Here is an 11,384-nt window from a genome sequence, read left to right as displayed (position 1 = left end):
GCACTGGTGATGGGTTACTGGGTGAACTGGGAGCTCTGGTGATGGGTTACTGGGTGAACTGGGAGCACTGGTGATGGGTTACTGGGTGAACTGGGAGCACTGGTGATGGGTGAACTGGGTGAACTGGGAGCACTGGTGATGGGTTACTGGGTGAACTGGGAGCACTGGTGCTGGGTTACTGGGTGAACTGGGAGCACTGGTGATGGGTTACTGGGTGAACTGGGAGCACTGGTGATGGGTTACTGGGTGAACTGGGAGCACTGGTGATGGGTTACTGGGTGAACTGGGAGCACTGGTGATGGGTTACTGGGTGAACTGGGAGCACTGGTGATGGGTTACTGGGAGCACTGGTGATGGTTTACTGGGTGAACTGGGAGCACTGGTGATGGGTTACTGGGTGAACTGGGAGCACTGGTGATGGGTTTACTGGGTGAACTGGGAGCACTGGTGATGGGTTACTGGGTGAACTGGGAGCACTGGTGATGGGTTACTGGGTGAACTGGGAGCACTGGTGATGGGTTACTGGGTGAACTGGGAGCACTGGTGATGGGTTACTGGGTGAACTGGGGGCACTGGTGATGGGTTTACTGGGTGAACTGGGAGCACTGGTGATGGGTTACTGGGAGCACTGGTGATGGGTTTACTGGGTGAACTGGGAGCACTGGTGCTGGGTTTACTGGGTGAACTGGGAGCACTGGTGATGGGTTACTGGGTGAACTGGGAGCACTGGTGATGGTTTACTGGGTGAACTGGGAGCACTGGTGATGGGTTACTGGGTGAACTGGGAGCACTGGTGATGGGTTACTGGGTGAACTGGGAGCACTGGTGATGGGTTACTGGGAGCACTGGGAGCACTGGTGATGGGTTACTGGGTGAACTGGGAGCACTGGGAATGGGTTACTGGGTGAACTGGGAGCACTGGTGATGGGTTACTGGGTGAACTGGGAGCACTGGTGATGGGTTACTGGGAGCACTGGGAGCACTGGTGATGGGTTACTGGGAGCACTGGGAGCACTGGGAATGGGTTACTGGGTGAACTGGGAGCACTGGTGATGGGTTACTGGGAGCACTGGTGAGGGGTTACTGGGTGAACTGGGAGCACTGGTGATGGGTTTACTGGGAGCACTGGTGAGGGGTTACTGGGTGAACTGGGAGCACTGGTGATGGGTTTACTGGGTGAACTGGGAGCACTGGTGATGGGTTACTGGGTGAACTGGGAGCACTGGTGATGGGTTACTGGGTGAACTGGGAGCACTGGTGATGGGTTACTGGGTGAACTGGGAGCACTGGTGATGGGTTACTGGGTGAACTGGGAGCACTGGTGATGGGTTACTGGGTGAACTGGGAGCACTGGTGATGGGTTACTGGGTGAACTGGGAGCACTGGTGATGGGTTACTGGGAGAACTGGGAGCACTGGTGATGGGTTTACTGGGTGAACTGGGTGCTATACTGGTTTTACTGGTTTTACTGGTTATACTGGTTATACTGGTTATACTGGTTTTACTGGTTTTACTGGTTATACTGGTTTTACTGGTTATACTGGTTATACTGGTTATACTGGTTTTACTGGTTTTACTGGTTATACTGGTTATACTGGTTTTACTGGTTATACTGGTTATACTGGGTGAACTGGTTATACTGGTTATACTGGTTTTACTGGTTATACTGGTTATACTGGTTATACTGGTTTTACTGGTTATTCTGGTTATACTGGTTTTACTGGTTTTACTGGTTATACTGGTTTTACTGGTTTTACTGGTTATACTGGTTTTACTGGTTATACTGGTTATACTGGGTGAACTGGTTATACTGGTTTTACTGGTTTTACTGGTTATACTGGTTATACTGGTTTTACTGGTTATACTGGTTATACTGGGTGAACTGGTTATACTGGTTATACTGGTTTTACTGGTTATACTGGTTATACTGGTTATACTGGTTATACTGGTTTTACTGGTTGTTCTGGTTATACTGGTTTTACTGGTTTTACTGGTTATACTGGTTATACTGGTTTTACTGGTTTTACTGGTTATACTGGTTTTACTGGTTATACTGGTTATACTGGTTTTACTGGTTATACTGGTTATACTGGGTGAACTGGTTATACTGGTTTTACTGGTTTTACTGGTTATACTGGTTATACTGGTTTTACTGGTTATACTGGTTATACTGGTTTTACTGGTTGTACTGGTTGTACTGGTTATACTGGTTTTACTGGTTGTACTGGTTATACTGGTTATACTGGTTTTACTGGTTATACTGGTTATACTGGTTATACTGGTTATACTGGTTGTACTGGTTATACTGGTTATACTGGCTATACTGGTTGTACTGGTTATACTGGTTATACTGGCTATACTGGTTATACTGGTTATACTGGTTATACTGGTTATACTGGCTATACTGGTTATACTGGTTATACTGGTTATACTGGTTATACTGGCTATACTGGTTATACTGGTTATACTGGTTATACTGGTCATACTGGGTGACCTTGAAGGTCGGTTCCACCTCCAACCACCCCTCGACTCCGTTCCGTCCCTCACTCCGAAGGTGACTCTCATGGTGGACCCAGAGGTGCTCAAAGCCATCCTTGGATGGAGGAACTCCCGCGGTTCCTCCTCGAACCCCGGATGGGCGTTGGCGCTCCACCACCTCCATCTCCATCATCTCCACCTCCATCCCCATCATCTCCATCATCTTCATCATCTCCACCCTCATCTCCAACACCTCCATCCCCATCATCTCCACCTCCATCACCTCCATCCCCATCATCTCCACCTCCATCACCTCCATCCCCATCATCTCCACCTCCATCACCTCCATCCCCATCATCTCCACCTCCAACACCTCCATCCCCATCATCTCCACCTCCAACACCTCCATCCCCATCATCTCCACCTCCATCACCTCCATCCCCATCATCTCCATCTCCATCACCTCCATCCCCATCATCTCCACCTCCAACATCTCCATCTCCATCATCTCCATCCCCATCATCTCCACCTCCACCTCCATCCCCATCATCTCCACCCTCATCTCCATCACCTCCATCCCCATCATCTCCACCTCCATCATCTCCATCCCCATCATCTCCATCTCCATCACCTCCATCCCCATCATCTCCATCTCCATCACCTCCATCCCCATCATCTCCATCCCCATCATCTCCATCCCCATCATCTCCACCTCCATCACCTCCATCCCCATCATCTCCACCTCCAACACCTCCATCTCCATCATCTCCATCTCCAACACCTCCATCCCCATCATCTCCATCCCCATCATCTCCATCTCCATCACCTCCATCCCCATCATCTCCATCCCCATCATCTCCATCTCCAACACCTCCATCTCCATCATCTCCATCCCAATTTCCATCTCCATCCCAATCTCCTCCATCTCCACCGTTGATCCTCATTATCTTTAATTAACGCCGGGAGGGGACGATGGGGGTCACGCGGTGGGGAGGGGGGGGGACACCGAGGGGGGGTTTTTGGTGACACCGCGCGGTGACATCGCTGCGACCTCGCAGAGCTCAGGAAAGGGCGAGAACTGCGGAGAGAGAGACAGAGTCACCGATGGCCCCCAGAGCCCCCCCAGAGCCCCCTCATAGCCCCCCCATATCCCCCATATCCCCATATCCCCCATATCCCCCATATCCCCATATCCCCCATATCCCCATATCCCCATATCCCCCATATCCCCCATATCCCCATATCCCCATATCCCCCATATCCCCATATCCCCATATCCCCCATATCCCCCATATCCCCATATCCCCCATATCCCCATATCCCCCATATCCCCATATCCCCCATATCCCCATATCCCCATATCCCCCATATCCCCCATATCCCCATATCCCCCATATCCCCCATATCCCCATATCCCCATATCCCCCATATCCCCATATCCCCATATCCCCCATATCCCCCATATCCCCATATCCCCCATATCCCCCATATCCCCATATCCCCCATATCCCCCATATCCCCCATATCCCCATATCCCCATATCCCCATATCCCCATATCCCCCATATCCCCATATCCCCATATCCCCCATATCCCCCATATCCCCCATATCCCCATATCCCCATATCCCCCATATCCCCATATCCCCCATATCCCCCATATCCCCCATATCCCCATATCCCCCATATCCCCCATATCCCCATATCCCCCATATCCCCCATATCCCCCATATCCCCCATATCCCCATATCCCCATATCCCCATATCCCCCATATCCCCCATATCCCCATATCCCCCATATCCCCCATATCCCCCATATCCCCATATCCCCATATCCCCATATCCCCATATCCCCCATATCCCCCATATCCCCATATCCCCATATCCCCCATATCCCCCATATCCCCATATCCCCATATCCCCCATATCCCCCATATCCCCATATCCCCATATCCCCATATCCCCATATCCCCCCATATCCCCATATCCCCCATATCCCCATATCCCCATACCCCCCATATCCCCCATATCCCCCATATCCCCCATATCCCCATATCCCCATATCCCCCATATCCCCCATATCCCCATATCCCCCATATCCCCATATCCCCATATCCCCCATATCCCCCATATCCCCCATATCCCCCATATCCCCATATCCCCCATATCCCCCTATCCCCCATATCCCCATATCCCCATATCCCCCATATCCCCATATCCCCCATATCCCCATATCCCCATATCCCCCATATCCCCCATATCCCCCATATCCCCCATATCCCCCATATCCCCCATATCCCCCATATCCCCCATATCCCCATATCCCCCATATCCCCCATATCCCCCATATCCCCCATATCCCCCATATCCCCATATCCCCCATATCCCCCATATCCCCCATATCCCCATATCCCCATATCCCCCATATCCCCCATATCCCCATATCCCCATATCCCCCATATCCCCCATATCCCCCCATATCCCCATATCCCCCATATCCCCCATATCCCCCCATATCCCCATATCCCCATATCCCCCATATCCCCCCATATCCCCATATCCCCCATATCCCCATATCCCCATATCCCCATATCCCCCATATCCCCATATCCCCATATCCCCATATCCCCCATATCCCCCATATCCCCATATCCCCATATCCCCATATCCCCCATATCCCCATATCCCCCATATCCCCATATCCCCATATCCCCCATATCCCCCATATCCCCATATCCCCCATATCCCCATATCCCCCATATCCCCCATATCCCCCATATCCCCATATCCCCATATCCCCATATCCCCCATATCCCCCATATCCCCATATCCCCCATATCCCCATATCCCCATATCCCCCATATCCCGATATTCCCCATATCCCCATATCCCCATATCCCCCATATCCCCCATATCCCCCATATCCCCATATCCCCATATCCCCATATCCCCCATATCCCCATATCCCCATATCCCCATATCCCCCATATCCCCATATCCCGATATTCCCATATCCCGATATCCCCCATATCCCGATATTCCCATATTCCCGATATTCCCTCACCGCTCAGCGCCTCCTGCGCAAAGTATTTGACATCCACATCCTGGTCCTGCGTCAGCTTCTCCAGCACCGGCTTCACCTCCGTCTGCAGCGTCCTGGGGACGGGGGGGTACTGGTTATACTGGTTATACTGGGAGCACTGGGAGGGCACCCGCTCCGTAGGGTGGGTCCGTGTCCCAGTATAGCGTCTGTACTGGGAGCACTGGGTGAACTCGATGGGTTGGTGTAGAGGGGCTCCGGGGGCTCTGCGTGCTGTCTGTACTGGTTATACTGGTTATACTGGGAGAACTGGGACAATACCCACTGTCCAGGATGGTCCCACTGTGCTACACCAGTTTGTGTACTGGGAGCACTGGTTGAACTGGTGCTGTGTGTGCTATGGGCACTGCATGGACTGGGTGCTGTGTACTGGGTATACTGGGAGCTCCCTCTGCTGGCTATACTGGTTATACTGGTTATACTGGGACCGTACTCACTGTCAAGGATGGTCCTCCTGTGCTACACCAGTTTGTGTACTGGGAGCACTGGTTGAACTGGTGCTGTGTGTGCTTATGGGCACCGCATGGACTGGGTGCTGTGTGTACTGGGAGAACTGGGAGCACTGGGTGCTCTGCGCGCTGTGTATACTGGTTATACTGGTTATACTGGGAGAACTGGGACTGTACTCACTGTCAAGGATGGTCCCGCTGTGCTGCAGCACTGTATGTACTGGGTAAACTGGTTGAACTGGTGCTGTGTGTGCTATAGGCACTGCATGGACTGGGTGCTCTGGGTGCTGTGTACTGGGTATACTGGGTGAACTGGCTGCTCTTTTACTGGCTATACTGGTTATACTGGTTATACTGGGACTGTACTCACTGTCAAGGATGGTCCCACTGTGCTGCAGCACTGTATGTACTGGGTAAACTGGTTGAACTGGTGCTGTTTGTTCTATGGGCACTGCATGGACTGGGTGCTCTGGGTGCTGTGTACTGGGTATACTGGGTGAACTGGCTGCTCTTTTTACTGGCTATACTGGTTATACTGGGACAGTACTCACTGTCCTGATGGTCCCACTGTGCTGCAGCACTGTATATACTGGGTAAACTGGTTGAACTGGTGCTGTTTGTTCTATGGGCACTGCATGGACTGGGTGCTCTGGGTGCTGTGTACTGGGTATACTGGGTGAACTGGCTGCTCTTTTACTGGCTATACTGGTTATACTGGTTATACTGGGACAGTACTCGCTGTCAAGGATGGTCCCGCTGTGCTGCTGCACTATATATACTGGGTAAACTGGTTGAACTGGTGCTGTTTGTTCTATGGGCACTGCATGGACTGGGTGCTCTGGGTGCTGTGTGCTGGGTGTACTGGGTGAACTGGCTGCTCTTTTACTGGCTATACTGGTTATACTGGTTATACTGGGACTGTATTCACTGTCCAGGATGGTCCCGCTGTGCTGCACCACTGTATATACTGGGTAAACTGGTTGAACTGGTGCTGTTTGTTCTATGGGCACTGCATGGAGTGGGTGCTGTGCGTGCACTGCGTACTGGTTATACTGGTTATACTGGTTATACTGGTTATACTGGTGATACTGGTGATACTGGGGATACTGGGACGTACCCGCTGTCGAGGATGGGCCCGATGCGCTGCAGGGATTTGGCGACGTTGAAGCGGACGTTGGCGACGGCGTCGGCCGCCATACGCAGCACCGTGGGCAGCATCTGCTTGGTCGTTATCTCCTGCCCACACACCTCCGAGAGGACCTGGGGGGCGTAAAAATGGGCTTTAGGGGTGCTCTGAGAGTTTTGGGGGGCACCTAAAGGGGGAGGGGGCAGATTTTGGGGGAGAAAAGAAGGATTTTGGGGTTCCCGGGGGTTGAAAGGGGGCGAGAGACGACCCAGGAAAGGTGACCCAAGCATCAATCAAAGGGGGGGGGGCAGGTTTTGGGGGGGTCTCCTGGAATTTGGGGGGCACCCAGAGGTCTGGGGGAGCACCCAGGGGTGCAGGGGGGTCCCTGGTTTTGGGGGACACCCTGGGGTGGGTGGGAAGCGAATTTTGGGGGAGAAAACCAGGATTTTGGGGGTCACATCAGGGCAAAAACCCAGTGGAGAGCACCCACATTTGGGGGGGGGGGCAGGTTTTGGGGGGGTCCCCTGGAATTTGGGGGTCACCCCGAGGTTTGGGGGGGCACCCATGGGTGCAGGGGGGTCCCTGGTTTTGGGGTGCACTCTGAGGTGGAGGGCAAAGCGAATTTTGGGGTAGAAAATGAGGATTTTGGGGGTTGCATCAGGGCAAGGACCCAGTGGAGAGCACCCACATTTGGGGGGGTGGGCAGGATTTGGGGGGGTCCCCTGGAATTTGGGGGGCACCCAGAGGTCTGGGGGGGCACCCATGGGTGCAGGGGGGTCCCTGGTTTTGGGGGGCACCGTGGGGTGGGGGGGAAGCGAATTTTGGGGTAAAAAACCAGGATTTTGGGGGTTGCATCAGGGCAAGGACCCAGTGGAGAGCACCCACCTTTGGGGGGGGGGGGGAAGGTTTTGGGGGGGTCCCCTGGAATTTGGGGGGCACCCAGAGGTCTGAGGGGGCACCCATGGGTGCAGGGGGGTCCCAGTTTTTGGGGGGCACCCTGGGGTGGGGGGGAAGCGAATTTTGGGGGAGAAAACCAGGATTTTGGGGGTTGCATCAAAACAAAGACCCAGTGGAGGAGCATTAGGTACCCACTTTTGGGGGGGGGGGGCAGGTTTTGGGGGGGTACTCTGGAATTTGGGGGGCACCCCGAGGTCTGGGGGAGCATCCATGGGTGCAGGGGGGTCCCTGGTTTTTGGGGGCACCCTGGGGTGGGGGAGAAGTGAATTTTGGGGTAGAAAACCAGGATTTTGGGGGTCGCATCAGGGCAAGGACCCAGTGGAGGAGCATTACGGACCTACATTGGGGGGGGGGGGGCAGGATTTGGGGGGGTCCCCTGGAATTTGGGGGTCACCCCGAGGTCTGGGGGGGCACCCATGGGTGCAGGGGGGTCCCTGGTTTTGGGGTGCACTCTGAGGTGGGGGGCAAAGCGAATTTTGGGGTAGAAAATGAGGATTTTGGGGGTTGCATCAGGGCAAGAACCCAGTGGAGAGCACCCACATTTGGGGGGGGGGGCAGGTTTTGGGGCGGTCCCCTGGAATTTGGGGGGCACCCAGAGGTCTGGGGGAGCACCTATGGGTGCAGGGGGGTCCCTGGTTTTGGGGGGCACCCTGAGGTGGGGGGCAAAGCGAATTTTGGGGTAAAAAAACAGGATTTTGGGTGTTGCATCAGGGCAAAGACCCAGTGGAGAAACCCAATTTGGGGGGGGGGTGCAGGTTTTGGGGGGGTCCCCTGGAATTTGGGGGGCACCCCGAGGTCTGGGGGGGCACCCATGGGTGCAGGGGGGTCCCTGGTTTTTGGGGGCACCCTGGGGTGGGGGGGAAGCGAATTTTGGGGGAGAAAACCAGGATTTTGGGGGTCGCATCAGGGCAAGGACCCAGTGGAGAGCACCCACCTTTGGGGGGGGGGGCAGGTTTTGGGGGGGTCCCCTGGAATTTGGGGGGCACCCCGAGGTCTGAGGGGGCACCCATGGGTGCAGGGGGGTCCCTGGTTTTGGGGGGCACCCTAGGGTGGGGGGGGGAAGCGAATTTTGGGGGAGAAAACCAGGATTTTGGGGGTCGCATCAGGGCAAGGACCCAGCGGAGAGCACCCACATTTGGGGGGGGGGCAGGATTTGGGGGGGTCCCCTGGAATTTGGGGGTCACCCCGAGGTCTGGGGGAGCACCCATGGGTGCAGGGGGGTCCCTGGTTTTGGGGGGCACCCTGGGGTGGGGGGGAAGCGAATTTTGGGGTCAAAAACTAGGATTTTGGGGGTTGCATCAGGGCAAGGACCCAGTGGAGAGCACCCACATTTGGGGGGGGGGGGGCAGGTTTTGGGGGGGTCCCCTGGAATTTGGGGGTCACCCCGAGGTCTGGGGGGGCACCCATGGGTGCAGGGGGGTCCCTGGTTTTGGGGTGCACTCTGGGGTGGGGGGGAAGCGAATTTTGGGGTAGAAAATGAGGATTTTGGGGGTTGCATCAGGGCAAGAACCCAGAGGAGAGCACCCACTTTGGGGGGGGGGGCAGGTTTTGGGGGGGTCCCCTGGAATTTGGGGGGCATCCAGAGATCTGGGGGAGCACCCATGGGTGCAGGGGGGTCTCTGCTTTTGGGGGGCACCCTGGGGTGGGGGAGAAGTGAATTTTGGGGGAGAAAATGAGGATTTTGGGGGTCGCATCAGGGCAAAGACCCAGTGGAGAGCACCCACATTTGGGGGGGGGGGCAGGATTTGGGGGGGTCCCCTGGAATTTGGGGGGCACCCAGAGGTCTGGGGGAGCACCTATGGGTGCAGGGGGGTCCCTGGTTTTGGGGTGCACCCTGAGGTGGGGGGCAAAGCGAATTTTGGGGTAAAAAAACAGGATTTTGGGTGTTGCATCAGGGCAAAGACCCAGTGGAGAAACCCAATTTGGGGGGGGGGTGCAGGTTTTGGGGGGGTCCCCTGGAATTTGGGGGGCACGCAGAGGTCTGGGGGAGCACCCATGGGTGCAGGGGGGTCCCAGTTTTTGGGGGGCACCCTGGGGTGGGGGGGAAGCGAATTTTGGGGGAGAAAATGAGGATTTTGGGGGTTGCATCAGGGCAAAAACCCAGCGGAGAGCACCCACATTTGGGGGGAGGGGCAGGTTTTGGGGGGGTCCCCTGGAATTTGGGGGGCACCCAGAGGTCTGGGGGAGCACCCAGGGGTGCAGGGGGGTCCCTGCTTTTGGGGTGCACCCTGGGGTGGGGGGGAAGCGAATTTTGGGGGAGAAAACCAGGATTTTGGGGGTTGCATCAGGGCAAGAACCCAGTGGAGAGCACCCACATTTGGGGGGGGGGGGGGAAGGTTTTGGGGGGGTCCCCTGGAATTTGGGGGTCACCCCGAGATGGGTGGGGGGCACCCATGGGTGCAGGGAAGGTTTGAGGTGTTCTAAAGTGCAATTTGGGGGTTCTTACGTTGATGCAGAAGAGCGTTGTCATGCGGTGAAGGTAATTGGGGTCCCCGGCCATGGCCAAAACCTTTGGGACGATGGTGCCCTGGGCCCAATCCTGCCCGAAGCGCTCCACCAGTTTGCGGAGGTTACTGGTGGCCGCCTCGCGGATGGCGTAAACTGGGAGGGACCGGAGACACCAGTAAAGACCAGTAAGGAGCGGGGAAAAACCAGTAAGGGCCAAAAGTTGGGGAGCAAAGGGCCATACGGGCAACGAAGAACGGAGGGGAAACGGTGGAGGAGAGGGGGAACGGCCAAGAAAGAACTAAAGGGGTCCCAGTGGCTCCCAGTGGCTCCCAGTAAGCCCTCTATAGCCTCCCAGTAGCTCCCAGTAACCCCTCTACAGCCTCCCAGTAGCTCCCAGTAACCCCTCTACAGCCTCCCAGTAGCTCCCAGTAACCCCTCTACAGCCTCCCAGTAGCTCCCAGTAACCCCTCTACAGCCTCCCAGTAGCTCCCAGTAACCCCTCTACAGCATCCCAGTAGCTCCCAGTGCTCCCAGTAACCCCTCTACAGCCTCCCAGTAGTTCCCAGTAAGCCCTCTATAGCCTCCCAGTAGCTCCCAGTGGCTCCCAGTAAGCACTCCAGGTAACTCCCAGTAACCCTGGCGGCTCCCAGTGGCTCCCAGTAAGCCCTCTATAGCCTCCCAGTAGCTCCCAGTAGCTCCCAGTGGCTCCCAGTAAGCCCTCTACAGCCTCCCAGTGGCTCCCAGTAGCTCCCAGTAAGCCCTCTATAGCCTCCCAGTAGCTCCCAGTGGCTCCCAGTAAGCCCTCTATAGCCTCCCAGTGGCTCCCAG

General features: G+C 55.6%; 1 protein-coding gene across 1 annotated transcript in view; it reads right to left on the bottom strand.

Moving 5' to 3' along the window:
- Positions 1 to 3,420: 3,420 nt before the first annotated feature.
- PPP2R1A (protein phosphatase 2 scaffold subunit Aalpha) overlaps positions 3,421 to 11,384 on the bottom strand; it is a 41,036-nt gene continuing 33,072 nt past the window's right edge. Inside the window, exons 12-15 of the mRNA XM_054052684.1 lie at positions 10,555 to 10,709; positions 7,143 to 7,285; positions 5,541 to 5,632; positions 3,421 to 3,556 (exon numbers count right to left, since the gene is read on the bottom strand). Coding sequence (XP_053908659.1) covers positions 3,540 to 3,556; positions 5,541 to 5,632; positions 7,143 to 7,285; positions 10,555 to 10,709 — 407 coding nt within the window. The 3' untranslated portion in view covers positions 3,421 to 3,539. The remainder of the gene's footprint in view (positions 3,557 to 5,540; positions 5,633 to 7,142; positions 7,286 to 10,554; positions 10,710 to 11,384) is intronic.

Source organism: Cuculus canorus, chromosome 35, assembly GCF_017976375.1.
Source record: "Cuculus canorus isolate bCucCan1 chromosome 35, bCucCan1.pri, whole genome shotgun sequence".
Lineage (NCBI taxonomy): Eukaryota > Metazoa > Chordata > Aves > Cuculiformes > Cuculidae > Cuculus > Cuculus canorus.
The sequence above is the reverse complement of the archived record's forward strand: the minus strand, read 5'-3'. Positions and strand labels throughout refer to the sequence as shown.